General features: G+C 46.1%; 1 protein-coding gene across 3 annotated transcripts in view; it reads left to right on the top strand.

The window, feature by feature from the left end:
• The window catches only part of LOC140430999 (dual specificity protein phosphatase 8-like), a 326,424-nt gene that overhangs the window by 291,815 nt on the left and 20,164 nt on the right, over positions 1-14,445 (top strand). Inside the window, exon 1 of one of the 3 annotated variants that reach the window (XM_072518890.1) lies at positions 9,534-9,633. The exons of 1 other annotated variant lie outside the window; for it this stretch is intronic. In XM_072518890.1, coding sequence (XP_072374991.1) covers positions 9,567-9,633 — 67 coding nt within the window. In that variant the 5' untranslated portion in view covers positions 9,534-9,566. Of the gene's footprint in view, positions 1-9,533; positions 9,634-9,954; positions 10,456-14,445 lie in introns of those variants that run through there. One more of the 3 variants, XM_072518889.1, reaches the window with a different exon arrangement.

Raw genomic sequence — 14,445 nt, 5'->3', positions numbered from 1 at the left:
AACCTGGGGAGAAACCGTTTACGTTGGAAACATTGTACTTCTTTTTTCATTTCCTCTAAACACTCCCATCAATTAATTCTGAAAATATTGAAGCTGAGAAACGAAACTGACTGACAGTCAAGAATCATCCAACTGAATAACAGGGTGTATTCACTTTCTTAATGGCGTGGAAAATCAGAATGCTGTGACTAGCTCGGCCCCTCAGTGACTGATTCAGCACGGTAGCATTGTGGATAGCACAATTGCTTCACAGCTCCAGGGTCCCAGGTTCGATTCCGGCTTGGGTCACTGTCTGTGCGGAGTCTGCACATCCTCCCCGTGTGTGCGTGGGTTTCCTCCGGGTGCTCCGGTTTCCTCCCACAGTCCAAAGATGTGCAGGTTAGGTGGATTGGCCATGATAAATTGCCCTTAGTGTCCAAAATTGCCCTTGGTGTTGGGTGGGGTTACTGGGTTATGGGGATAGGGTGGAGGTGTTGACTTTGGGTAGGGTGCTCTTTCCAAGAGCCGGTGCAGACTCGATGGGCCGAATGGCCTCCTTCTGCACTGTAAATTCTATGATGTGATAAAGGAAGCTGGGGGGGGTGGTAGCGGTGTACGTTTGGCAGTCAGGAGACGAGAGGAGTGCTTCTATTCTAGAAACAAATCAAATTAGGTTGCAACAAAATTTAATTTTTCACTTCCTTCAGCATAACACTCCCTACATACTCCGCTGTCAGCCTGGATTACACACTCTTGAGTCAGAGCTGAAAATGATACACCTGAGCCAAAGCCCATACCATCTGGTATGGATTCCCCTCTCTTTCTTCAACATCCATCAGCCATTCCCCCCCCCCCCCCCCCACGTGCCATGCATGTAATCTCACCTTTATTACTGACTAATTAATAGTCAGATCTTTGAGGGATTTGCAATGAAAACGAGCCCAGAAAGAATGTGAAACAGTGTCGCTAGATAATTAGCCATTTGCCATTTATAAACAATTGCCCTATTATTTTTGGCTAAAGAGTCCCCGAAATGTCACTCCAGTTCAAGTCCAAATACAGGCGACGCTAGTCACACAGTGCATTTACAGGAAAGAGTACATTGTGATTCATCAGCAAAAAAGCAATGATTAATTTTGCTTATGATGTATGGAGCCGCAGGGCGCAGAGCCAATGATGTCGTCCCACTGCGTTAGTTCAGAGACGACGATATCAGTCCGACTCATGAGCTTCACGCTGGCTGCTGATTTTTATTTGTGGCCTCCCAGTTGGAATGTTGGGGCAGAAACCTCGAAGTTCTGACCTTCATGTGATCCATTGGCGCATTGGGGAAGTGAGGTCTGATCATCTGAAATCTGCTCAAAGCATTCCTGCTCCTCACACTGACAATGCTGGAGGCATTAATTGCAGGATTGAGTCAATCTCTCGATGACGTGGGCCAAACCAAATGTCGGTTTTCCCAGAGCAGGGAGGGTTGTGGAAACATGAAACTTATTCTTACAGGTTCTGGGTTAATAAAGGTCAGATGGAAACATGACTGAATTCTATAAATATATCAGATGTAAAAAGAAAGAACTTGCATTTATATAGTGCCTTTCAAGAGCTCACGACACCCCAAAGTGTTTGACAGCCAATGGAATGCTTTCGAGGTATCTGATGAAGTATAAGAACGCTAGGTTCAGAGTTCTACAGTGCGACACAGCAGGAACTCTGGGGGGCAGTGGTACAGAAAGATGCAATGATTTTTGTGTGCTCATACCATACTTGTGCTTTCTGAATCAGTTCTTCAAACAAATCTCCAGCAGAGTGGAGCCACACAACAGTTCCAATAGTATCGTCAAAGCAAGAAATCTTTCCCCTCGGTGTACTAGATTAAAAGACTTTGACCCGCAGTTGGTTCCAGGCAAGAAAATGCTTGTGTCACAACGCAAAATATTTTCATGTCACAAAGCACACTAACCACCGTTGACCACAGCGGTACACTGACCCTTAGCACTCCATGTACATTGATCCCAGCTCTCCCTTCTGCATTGATCCCAGTTCTCACTGGTACACTGATCCCAGCTCTCACTGGTACACTGATCCCAGCTCTCACTGGTACACTGATCCCACCTCTCACTGGTACACTGATCCCACCTCTCACTGGTACACTGACCCCAGCTCTCACTGGTACACTGACCCCAGCTCTCACTGGTACACTGACCCCAGCTCTCACTGGTACACTGACCCCAGCTCTCACTGGTACACTGATCCCAGCTCTCTATGTACACTGATCCCAGCTCTCTATGTACACTGATCCCAGCTCTCTATGTACACTGATCCCAGCTCTCCCTTGTACACTGATCCCAGCTCTCCCTTGTACACTGATCCCAGCCCTCACTGGTACACTGATCCCAGCCCTCACTGGTACACTGATCCCAGCTCTCTATGTACACTGATCCCAGCTCTCTATGTACACTGATCCCAGCTCTCTATGTACACTGATCCCAGCCCTCACTGGTACACTGATCCCGGCTCTCCCTAGTATACTGATCCCAGCCCTCACTGGTACACTGATCCCAGCCCTCACTGGTACACTGATCCCAGCTCTCACTGGTACACTGATCCCAGCTCTCACTGGTACACTGATCCCAGCTCTCACTGGTACACTGATCCCAGCTCTCACTGGTACACTGACCCCAGCTCTCACTGGTACACTGACCCCAGCTCTCACTGGTACACTGATCCCAGCTCTCACTGGTACACTGATCCCAGCTCTCACTGGTACACTGATCCCAGCTCTCACTGGTACACTGATCCCAGCTCTCACTGGTACACTGATCCCAGCTCTCACTGGTACACTGACCCCAGCTCTCACTGGTACACTGATCCCAGCTCTCACTGGTACACTGATCCCAGCTCTCACTGGTACACTGATCCCAGCTCTCACTGGTACACTGATCCCAGCTCTCACTGGTACACTGATCCCAGCTCTCACTGGTACACTGATCCCAGCTCTCACTGGTACACTGATCCCAGCTCTCACTGGTACACTGATCCCAGCTCTCACTGGTACACTGATCCCAGCTCTCACTTGTACACTGATCCCAGCTCTCACAGCTACATTTCCTGAGAGACCCCATGTTTTAGAGTTGTAATATTTGCAGTATTGTGCACTCTGTTCTATGTCGACAGAGGCTGTGAGAGTAGATCAGATCCTAACATCCTTAATCCTTGTAATTTGAGGAAGATTGAGTGTGCAGCCAGGCTGCTTGTCTCATCAGAAACCATCTTTGTAGCTGACATGGGACCTAGAGAACTTCAGGTCACTGAGAGTTTCATTCATTCCCATTCAGGAACGTTCACAATTGATGGTCACCTTATAGACGCTGATTACAAATTATCATTCGGTTGGGAAGATTTCCTTTGCTATTGTTGGGACTCTTTCTTACTTATATTGAACATGTTTGGACCAAGATTCTTTTTACTCCGTGGTAATACTCAAAATATCTGGGGTTCAGGACCACCTTAACTCTCCTGTGTTGCACTGAGGAGGTGCTGCACAGTCAGAGATGATATCATAGAATTTACAGTGCAGAAGGAGGCCATTCAGCCCATCGTGTCTGCACCGGCCCTTGGAAAGAGCACCCCACTTAAGCCCACACCTCCACCCTATCTCCGTAACCAAGTAACCCCACCTAACCTGCACATCAAACTTGGGAATCTGGAGCTGTGAAGCAACTGTGCAAACCACTGTGCTCCCCATATCTGACAGATGAGATATTAAATCGAGGCTCCATCTACTCTCCAGGTGGATGTAAATAAAATCTCGCAGGATTATTTGAAATAGGGTCTTTGTGAGGTTGTTTGGTATTGTAAAATTTGTTGAACAAAAATACTTTAAAATAAAGGATTATTTGGAAAAGAGGAAGAGTTCACCTCAGTGTGCTGACCTCTATGTATCTATATATTATTCAACCACTAGCAGTAAAAATATAATTTGGCCATATCATGTTTTTTGTGGGAACTTGCTATGCACATATTAGCTGCCACATTTCCTATGTTACAACAGTAACTACACTTCAACGGGTTGTGAGAGGTGCTATTTAAATGCAAGTTATTGGATAACCTATTATTCTGCTGTTTCTTATTCGTTGACACTTAGGTCAACTATATTGTTCCATCAAACCAGGCCTAATGCAGGAGGCAGGATCTGTCTCCCACAGCTGATGCAGGCTGTGAGGAGAGGGAGGGGGAAAGGGGTTACATTATAGCCCTCAAATGTTAAAAGGGAAAAATTTTAAACGGAAACATATTGAACATTTAGATTCAGCCACTAGTAAATGCTGCCAAATAAGCTTCATTTTTAACATCTTTGCTGGGCCAACCTTAAACAGCATTCAACTGCTGCAGTGACCCATTTTAGCATTTTTATCTCCTGGCGATTAGCTGGGCTCTTGCATAACCATGAGGTCACCACATTATAAGTACACATTTCCAAGACGATGACTGAGTTTTTTCCCTTTCGACACGATTCTAAATTTGGCCAGCCGGCTCTCACAAAAATGCAAGGAAAGAGAAAAAAAAACCCTGAAATGTCGTCAATGAACCTTCCCACCCAGACTGGGGCGGGCGATTGGGACAGGGAACTCTGGCTGGAGTCCCAGTACGCTTACACTGCAGCCGGACGAGAAAGGTTTTTTTAAAAACCTTGACAAGGAACAAATGCATAAGGAAGTGGAGGGAAACTATGCTGGAATGCTGGCTGGGCTCGCAGCTAACTTCTTGCTGCTTTCCGAGAAAAGGGGCGGGAAATGATGATGAGGGTGATGTCTGTGGTGGTTGCAAAACATGAAAAGTAGAAAAGAACACATTTCCTTCTGAGGGCAAAATGTGTTTGAAGTGGAGGTGACGAAATGCTGATAAAATGTGAGTCTGGAAAGGAAATGTGTTTAGTAGTGGTCACATTGTAAATGGCACCCCTGGGGCTTCTGTGGAAGTGGCGCCAGGAGAGGAGGGGGGCTCAAGGATAGCAATTGCTTTGCAGCGTTTTCAAGAGTGCCAAGTTTATTCTAAAAATGCAACCATGTTAACACCACCTGGGTGTTGTTTCCTACACTGACGTACAACTTCAGGTGGTCAATGAAAAGAGAGCTTTAAATAAACACTTGTTCTATTTTTACTCTGCTTTTCAGTTTCTTCCCTGCCCCTCACTCACTTGCCATGCCACCACCCCTAACCCCACCCTGAAGCCATTAAATCCTCGCTGATGGAGTAAGTTCAACAAGCACCCAATGTACTCTGATTCCTTTACCCAGCCCACATTATTTACACGTGAACTCTTGGCAGCCAGGGTCGGCAGGCAGTTTGACTACTGGGGGCATCCCAGTAGAGCCTGCCCGTGCCCCAGTGCAGGCCTGCACCCTTCTTTCCAGCAGGAGTCTGGATGATGTTGTGCAGCAGGCATGCTAACTGATGATCGACTCCTCTTAGTCCAAGTGAATGCTAATCCTAACATTCCCACCACTATTTCATTGTGCAACCAGATGCTGCTGGAGAAATTAGGGTTTGAGACTTTGATCTTTCTCGTCTCGGCACCTCAGTGTTGAATGTATGGCTGAGCTAACATGTTGACTGGCGACGTGGAAATCCCAGTGTTTATTGAAAATTGATACATTGATCAGAATCTCAAGCCTCTACAGAAAACAGACACTGAATGTTCCTGAATTACCCCATCATTAGATGACACAAAGTTGGGTGGGAAAGATGACACAAAATTGAATGGGAGGGTGAGCTGTGAGGAAGATGCAGCGATCCCTCAGCGTGATTTAGACAAGTTGAGTGATTGGGTAAAATTAAAGCAGATGCAGTATAATTTGGATAAATGCAAGGTTATCCACTTTGCTAGCAAAAAAGGGAAGGCAGACTATTATCTGAATGGCCATAAATTAGGAGAGGGGAATGTGAAATGAGACCTGGATGTTCCCGTACACCAGTCGCTGAAGGTAAGCATGCAGGTATAGCAGGCGGTAAAGAAGGCAAATGGTATGTTAGCCTTCATAGAGAGAGGATTCGAGTATAAGAACAAGGATGTCTTGCGACAATTATATAGCGCATTGGTGAGACTATATCTGGAATATTGTGTGATGTTTTGGTCTCCTTATCTGAGGGAGAATGTTCTTGCTCTGGAGGGAATGCAGTGAAGGTTTACCAGACTGATTCCTGGGATAGCAGGACGAACGGATGAGGAGAGATTGAATCAGTTAGGATTGTATTCACTGGAGATCAGAAGAATGATGGAGGATCTTGTAGAAACCTAGAAGATTTTAACAGGACTGGACAGGGTAGATGCAAGAAGGATATTCCCGATGTTGGGGATTCCCAGAACCAGGGGTCACAGTCTGAGGATACAGGATAGACCATTTAGGATGCAGATGAGGAGAAATGTTTTCACCCAGAGAGTGGTGAGCTTGTGGAATTTGTTATCACAGGAACTAGTGGAGTAAGAGGCAGTTAGAAATAGTTCTTGGGGTGAAGGAGATCAAAGGATACGGGGGGGGGGGGGGGGGGGGGGGGGATGGCAGGGTTAGGCTATTGAGTTGGATGATCAGCCATGATCTTAATGATTGGCAGAGCAGGCTCAAAGGGCCAAATGGCCTCCTCCTGCTCCCGTTTTCTATGTTTAGTACAATGACTTGTTTTCCTGCAATTCCTGAGGTGTTCCATTTGAATTAGCGATCAAAAAGTTGGCTGCTTAATATAAACACACACTGATACTGTAAGCATTCTGAATGACTGACATACACCCCTGGTGCATTGAAGGTATATCAGCCAACAATCAAGAATCCTATCGCACAGGAGGTCATTCAGCCCATCATACCAGTGTCAGCTCTTGGAGACAGTGTGGTTAGCACTGCTGTCTCACAGCGCCAGGGACCCAGGTTCAATTCCGGCCTTGATTGACTGCGTGGAGTTTGCATGTTCTCTCCGTGTCTACGTTGGTTTTCTCCAGGTGCTCCCGTTTCTTTTTGCAGTCCAAAGATGTGCAGGTTAGGTGGATAAGCCATGCTAAATTGCCCTTTAGTGTCCAAAGATGTCAGGTTGAGTGGGGTGATGGGGATAAAGCAGGAGTGGGAAACGGTGGTGTGGGCCTTGGTGCGGTGCAATTCAGATTGTCAGTGCAGACTCAATGGTCCCAATGGCCTCCTTCTGTACTGTAGGGATTCTTCTATAGTCCTACTCTTCCATCCTTTACTCAGAGCCCTGCATTTTTTTTCAGTTGCAATAATACCTGCTATTGAATCAGTTTCCACCATCCTGCTGGCATTGAATTCCAACATAGGAGGCACACCTTCGAAAGTGATCATTTTTCAGGGGACTCCTCAACGGTATTGAGTGTGCAGTCCGGGATATTCCTTTCAATAACTCACCTTGCAACAGCCAAGTTAACAATTGCAGAGGGCAGCACGGTGGAGCAGTGGTTAGCACTGGCTGCCTCACGGCGCCGAGGTCTCAGGTTCGATCCTGGCCCTGGGTCACTGTCCATGTGGAGTTTGCACATTGCACCGTGTTTGCGTGGGTTTCGCCTCCACAACCCAAAAGATGTGCAGGGTCGGTGGATTAGCCATGCTAAATTGCCCCTTAATTGGAAAAAATGAATTGGGTACTCTTTTTTTAAAAAATAAAAAAATGTTTTAAACATAAAACAATTGCAGTGCCTGTCCTAAAGGAAAGAGAAGGCAAAAACTATGAAACGCTAGTCAAATGTCGGTTGGAGTTCTCTCTGTTGACACAAGCACATTTCAGTGAAGTGACTGTGTAATATTGGGGGTCAGAATGAAAACCTCCCAACATTTTACAAATAGTATCACTGAATCACAAGTATGATTCTCTGGTGAGGTTTGCACTGTCTCCTGTGTCTGCGTGGTTTTCCTCCACGTGCCCAGTTTCATAGAACATACAGTGCAGAAGGAGGCCATTCAGCCCATTGAGTCTGCACCGACCCACTGAAGCCCTCACTTCCACCCTATCCCCGTAACCCAATAATGCCTCCTAACCTTTTTGGTCTCTAAGGACAATTTATCATGGCCAATCCACCTAACCTGCATGTCTTTGGGCTGTGGGAGGAAACCGGAGCACCCAGAGGAAACCCACGCAGACACGGGGAGAATGTGCAGACTCCGCACAGACAGTTACCCAGCGGGGAATCGAACCTGAGACCCAGGCGCTGTGAAGCCACAGTGCTAGTCACTTGTGCTACCGTGCTGCCCTAAACACAGTCCAAAGATGTGCAGGTTAGGTGGATTGGCCATGATACATTTACCCCTTCATGTCCAAAGATGTGCGGGTTTGTTGGGGTTATGGGGATGGGGTGGGGAATGGGTCTAGGTGGAGTGCTCCTTCAGACGGTCGGTGCGGACACGAATGGCCTCCTTCTGCACTCTAGGGGTTCTATAGATATGGATTCTATGAAGCTAAAATGTGTCCATTATGTAGGATCTCAGGCCAGCACGATTGTAATAATTGTCAAGAAATCTGAGGATCGCTGGCACTTTGCTGATTATCCAGGAGTTTCCTACCCTGGGTAATCCAGACATGTGCTTACAACACAATGGGTGACCCTTGGGTGCTTGGGGGAGAAGATAGTGTTCACAACGACTCCTCTTTTACAAAGGCACTGGCAGCAATTTTTCATGGGCTTATCAAGTCTCTTTTACAAAAAGTCACTTTCTCCTCGATTGTCACTTTTGCTCAGGGCTCCAGGTCAAGCAAGTCTGGATCCGCAAATAGGCCCTATTCCCATTGGCTGCATGGTTGGCATGCCAAATGCAGGGTACATCAGCTGCCTGGTGGATGGCAGGCCTGGCACTTAACCCTGCAGTGTAGGCAGAAGTGAAAATGTGTACTGTCTGTGACTCCCAAACAACCATTGGTGCAAGGTTCTGGGATGCACCCCGGAGCTCTGGCTTCGGCTGTGTCGCAGATCCAGTGGCAACAGGAGTTGGGGATTTAACCAGTGGTGAAAATTGGGAAATCAGGTGAATGGTCAAAGCTGCTGCGAGCCATTGCCTCTTATACCCTTTCCTGTGTTAGAACAGTAATTACACTTGGAAAGTTGTATTAGCATCCTGAGATGGTGAAAGAAGTTATATCAATGCAATGAATGTCTTCCTTCCTATCTTACTTCCTCCTGCCCGCTAATTATAACAACATTATAAAGGCCTTATTTATCCAGGGGCTTATAATTTTGCCGGAGATAGTTTATTTATATGGACCAGATATCTCAAACTATTATTACACTGGTGGGGAGGGGGCGACAGGAGGTCCTGGCACTTAACCCGGTAGCGGAGCCGAGATTTAAACGACAGCTTCGTTCCACGCACACTGCGGTGCAAAAAGGAGCGCACAGACCTGCTCTATAAACTCCACACAAGTACAAAGGGTTAAGGGTCATTGAAGTGAAACTGCTCTGCTTTTGTACTGGGGGCGGGGGGCACCGCCTCGCACCACTTGAAGCGTTAAAGTGTTTAACAAGTGTCCTTCTGCTGTGTGTCCCATTCATTCCTGGGACACAATGCATAATGCCCCACATTTAACAGCAAGTCTGCATGTGTTGCACTGCCCGCCTGCCTTATGTTAAATGCGGCAGATCATCCCGTTGTTGCCTGAACGAAGGTCAGTCACTGCATTTCGTAGTAAACAAGAATTTTAAAAAAAAAATTTAAAGCTCATTATTTAGCAATGGAAAATCTTGCAAATTGCAGAAAGGAAGAGAGCGATTATCTGACTGCCAAATATGCTGAGAAGTTGAAATGAAAGGAGGGGAGGGGAGAGAGATTGATACTGAATACCCCAACAGGAAATCTTAACTGGAGTCTCACAGCAACTGCACCTTTTCCTTCCGACCGCGTGTAACCCCCTCCCCAACTTCCCTCAACAAGTAAAAAAACAAAATTGCAGATTGCTTTTCGAAACCACACTGCCTGCCGTTTTGAGATTGAAAGGTGGCCGCGTGTTTACGCGCTGACTCAGGCAGGAATGCAGAGCTCCACACACACACACGCCTCCCCCATGAGTTGGGAAGGCTCTCAAATCTGAGTGTTGTATTGTAGCCCTGCTGCAGCACAGCCGGCAGTCTGCAGTCACAAAGAAGGAGGGAGGGCAGGTGCAGTACACACAGGAGAGAGACACACACACAGGACAGAGAGAGACACACACAGGAGGAGATATATAAACACACAGGAGAGAGTCACACAAAGAGATACACACAGGAGAGACACACACAGGAGAGAGGCACACACACTCACAGAGATACATTCAAGACGCACACTGAGACTCCTGCAATAACGGACTAGATTTCGGACTCCGTTTCACCGGACCGGATTTGCCTTTATTCTTTTGACGCTAAAATCCTGATCGCTGCTTTGAAGATGTACGAAACGGAGATGAAACTGAAGATCAGAGTGAGACGGATAAAAGAGGGAAGGGAAATCCGAGGTGTGTATGTAAAGCGCTGCTTGTGTGTTTTAAACAGCAGGCAAACTTTTCAGCCTAAATTGCAATGCAGAAGCGAGAGCCGGAGAGATTGCAGCGTTTTCTATTTGTTTGCACCATATGTTAGCTTGCTGAGTGCTTGCTGCTTGTTGGATCTTGTGTGATATCGGTTGTAGAAAGTGGCGTTGATGGAAGTAGGGAGATTATGTTGAGGGTGAGGGCTTTAGTGGTCAGTGATATTGTGCTGGGAGGGCCAGTCTGCAGTAGGGGACCCCTGTGCAACTGATCTTAACCGTGCAGGACCCGGAGACTGTCTAAAGGCACCCTTATTTATGGTAACTGCAATTCGCAGGCAATAATGACCAGATTAGCACACTTGGTAAACCAGTTGGATGGCCACAGCGAGTGAAGGGTTAATTGAGAAATAAATGTTTAAACCAAGGATCCAGCTCAAGGATCAGAGTTAACGTGATCCTGCCCATAATGTACAGTGTGACAGCTGAGCGAGAATGCTTTCTGAATTATGTAATGACTGTGCACACCCTGCAGAGGACACTCGGTGCTTTATGACTAATACTACCATGTTAAAGCTATAATGATCACATATCCCGTCTTTGTACTTTATTTGCTGATGGAAACGGATTTTATTTCTGTTAAACCTTACATATCCCACACGCAGTGTAGATCTGAGCAGGCCTGTGGCCCTACTAACTGCCTCTCTCGGGCATATTCTGGTACACCACAGATCGACTGATGTCATGCCACAGGAATGGTATTAGCATCCCAAAGGCTGGCTATCTAATCGAGCCAAAACCCGCTCCAGATGAAGTGATTTATTGGAACAGTTCCATGGCAACGCATCTCCTGGACTGATGTCAAAGAACTGGACAAGTGTTGGGATGTTTAAGGGGTGGAGGGCAGGGGCTGGAAGATCTACGACTGGGGAGCTTTGTCTGATGGAACATAACAAGTGGTTGAGCTGTCGAGTGAGCGAGTGAGAGGTAAAGAAGCACACTGTTCTCCTGAGAGTGATAGACATAGATGGGGCCTACTGCAGCATGATGTCATCCATCTGGCTCACAGCAACCAGAGGCTTTGAACCAGCTAAAACCAAGTGCTATTGTTGAGATTGCCCCCCCCCCCCCCCCCCCCCAAGCAGCATGCAGGCTTGTGAGGCAAGTTTCCTATTATTTAAAACAAAGTGATACTTGATTTAGGTAGCATCTCATCAAATCACTGCAGCGTCTCGTAACACTGCTCACTTTTTGACCGGAGATGAGTTTTAAATAGCCAGTCCACACAGCCATTCCAACAGCACTCCACAGTGAAACAAGTGCTTGACTTACATTTTTTCTTTGTATTGCATTAAAATCGTAGAATCATAGTTTCATACTGCACAGAAGGAGGCCACTTGGCCCATCGTGGTGGTGGCTGCCTGAAAAAGTGACTAATTTGTCCCACTTCTGTACCTTCTTCCCCGTAGCTCTGCAAATGCTGCCATTTTCAGTATAAATCCAGTTCCTTTTGGAAAGTTGTTCACGTACCTGCTATCAGGCACTGCATTGAAGGCCCTAACAACACTGTCCATAAAATTCTTATCAGCCCCCTTACCCGTTAGCCAATTATTTTAAATGTTAGAAGTTTATTTTTTGCAACTCTACGATTGGATTGCATTCATTTTGAGAACCGTCTGAAGAATGCACATTTATTGAGTGTCTTCATATGTGTACTGCCCACTTGGCACTCAGTTGTTTTAGATTTACACTCACTAGGTACAGAAACTGAAAAGACAATTTGCTGTTCGTCATGTGCTGAGATTCACTTTGCAGTATCCCATTTTCCAGGTTAATTTGTAAGCCAAGATTCAAGCCTTCCGACCTGCTGATCATGTTAGTTTTTTTTTAAATTTTAGAGTACCCAGTTATATATTTTTTTCCAATTAAGGGGCAATTTAGCATGGCCAATCCACCTAACCTGCACATCCTTGGCTTGTGGGGGTGAAACTCACGCAGACATGGGGAGAATGTGCAAACTCCACACGGACAGTGACCCAGGGCCGGGATTCGAACCCGGGTCCTCAGCGCCGCAGTCCCAGTGCTATCCACTGTGCCACATGCCGCCCTATGATCATGTTAGTTGAATGTATTTTATAAAAATGTGTTTGTGAAAGCGAACTGGGGCAAAAAGCCACATCCATATGTTTAAGGGATTTATGCATATTCATATTTTGGCAGGACAATGCACAATGTATAATGTCCATATAAAAATAAATTGTTCAAACGGCAAGGTCGCCATTTTTGTTGCAACTTAGTTTTTAAAAAGAATGAATAGTTTGCACCAGAATTTAGATCCCTTTATTTGAATAGTTCGACTGGCTGAAATGTCAGACATCAGTGGTCGGGTACTGGTGGACAAGCATCAAGGTCAGATTTTTTTTTTAAATTCAGAGTACCCAATTCTTTTTTTCCCAATTAGGGGGCAATTTAGCGTGGCCAATCCACCTACACATCTTTGGGCTGTGGGGGTGAGACCCACGCAAACGCGGGGAGAATGTAAAGACTCCACACGGACAGTGACTGGGAGCCGGGATCGAACTTGGGTCCTCGGTGCCGTGAGGCAGCAGTGCTAACTACTGCGTCATCATGCCACCCCAGCATCAAGGTCAAATAACGTTTCTCTGGATCCTCTGTATCACGTGCAGAGTTAGCTCATCCAAAGAAGATGTAGGTGGTGCTACATTTGACCTCAGCACCTCTCAATGAAACGGGTGGGGGAAGGCTCCAGGTTTTGAAACTTTAAAAGAGAAAATGGGAGTTTATATAAAACTTTCAAAACCATAGCCTAACGCACTTCATAGCCAATGCAGTACTTTTTGAACCATAGTCACTGTTATCACTGGGTCACTGTCTGTGCGGAGTCTGCACGTTCTCCCCGTGTGTGCGTGGGTTTCCTCCGTGTGCTCCGGTTTCTTCCCACAGTCCAAAGACGTGCTGGTTAAGTGGAGTGGCCATGCTAAATTGCCCTTAGTGTCCAAAAAAAGGTTAGGAGGGGTTATTGGGTTGCGGGGATAGGGTGGAAGTGAGGGCCTAAGTGGGTCCGTGCAGACTCGATGCTGTATGTTCTATGTTCTATCCCACATTTTGTATGGGCACCATGTTGTTGCCATTGATTATGATGTCCCCCCACACATAATGGAAGATCTTGCCAACAATCACTCTCAATCCTCATGTGAAGAATGTGCACTTAAAGTATGAAATGTTTGGAATCATTTCCCCCAGCAAGGAGTTAGCACTTTAAAACAAATCTAGTTAGTGAGACAAACAACACATTAACCATGGCTTAAGACTGTGAGCTCCGATTTAATAATGTATCATTGGCGTGAATCCTGAGACTGATGAGAAGGTCAGACTGAAGTCGTAGTGTTGTTTGTGAGCAAGTTCGTTCTTTCTTGCGTTACATTTTTGAGCTTTTAATCCGGCTGGCACTGTTGATCCTGTTTGTCATCCATATCTGCCCAAAAGTCCTTTAAATTCAGAATGAATTGAACGAACGTGGACAGTTTACAATTTGCTGCTGACTATTTATGCTTGCGTAGCACTCTGTACCAAGTCCCCAGCTGGGGGACACCTGCTGAAAACAGTGAACATTCAACCAAAAATCAGAAAAAGCAACAAACTCCTTTAATTTGTAACCTTTAATTTGTAACCTATCAGGTTGCCACCTCCAGGTTAACTGAACACCAAGATATAATTTAATAGGCTGCTGTCTGGCCAATTCAGTCATCCGTGTATTATGTGGGAGCAGCAGAGCTTTCCAATTAAGGAGTCAAACTGATTTTCAGCCCCAGAATGTACCCTGACCCACCAGCCAAATGATTTATTGCAGCCTTTGGAGCAAGGGCATTGACCTGCACCTGTGCTTTGCTTCATTCGTGATGTGATGTAATTGTCAAATCAAGGAGGTGATGTAATGCAACTAAAAGAGCAGATTGGA

This window comes from Scyliorhinus torazame, chromosome 10 (assembly GCF_047496885.1).
Source record: "Scyliorhinus torazame isolate Kashiwa2021f chromosome 10, sScyTor2.1, whole genome shotgun sequence".
In the NCBI taxonomy this organism is placed as follows: domain Eukaryota; kingdom Metazoa; phylum Chordata; class Chondrichthyes; order Carcharhiniformes; family Scyliorhinidae; genus Scyliorhinus; species Scyliorhinus torazame.
The sequence above is the reverse complement of the archived record's forward strand: the minus strand, read 5'-3'. Positions and strand labels throughout refer to the sequence as shown.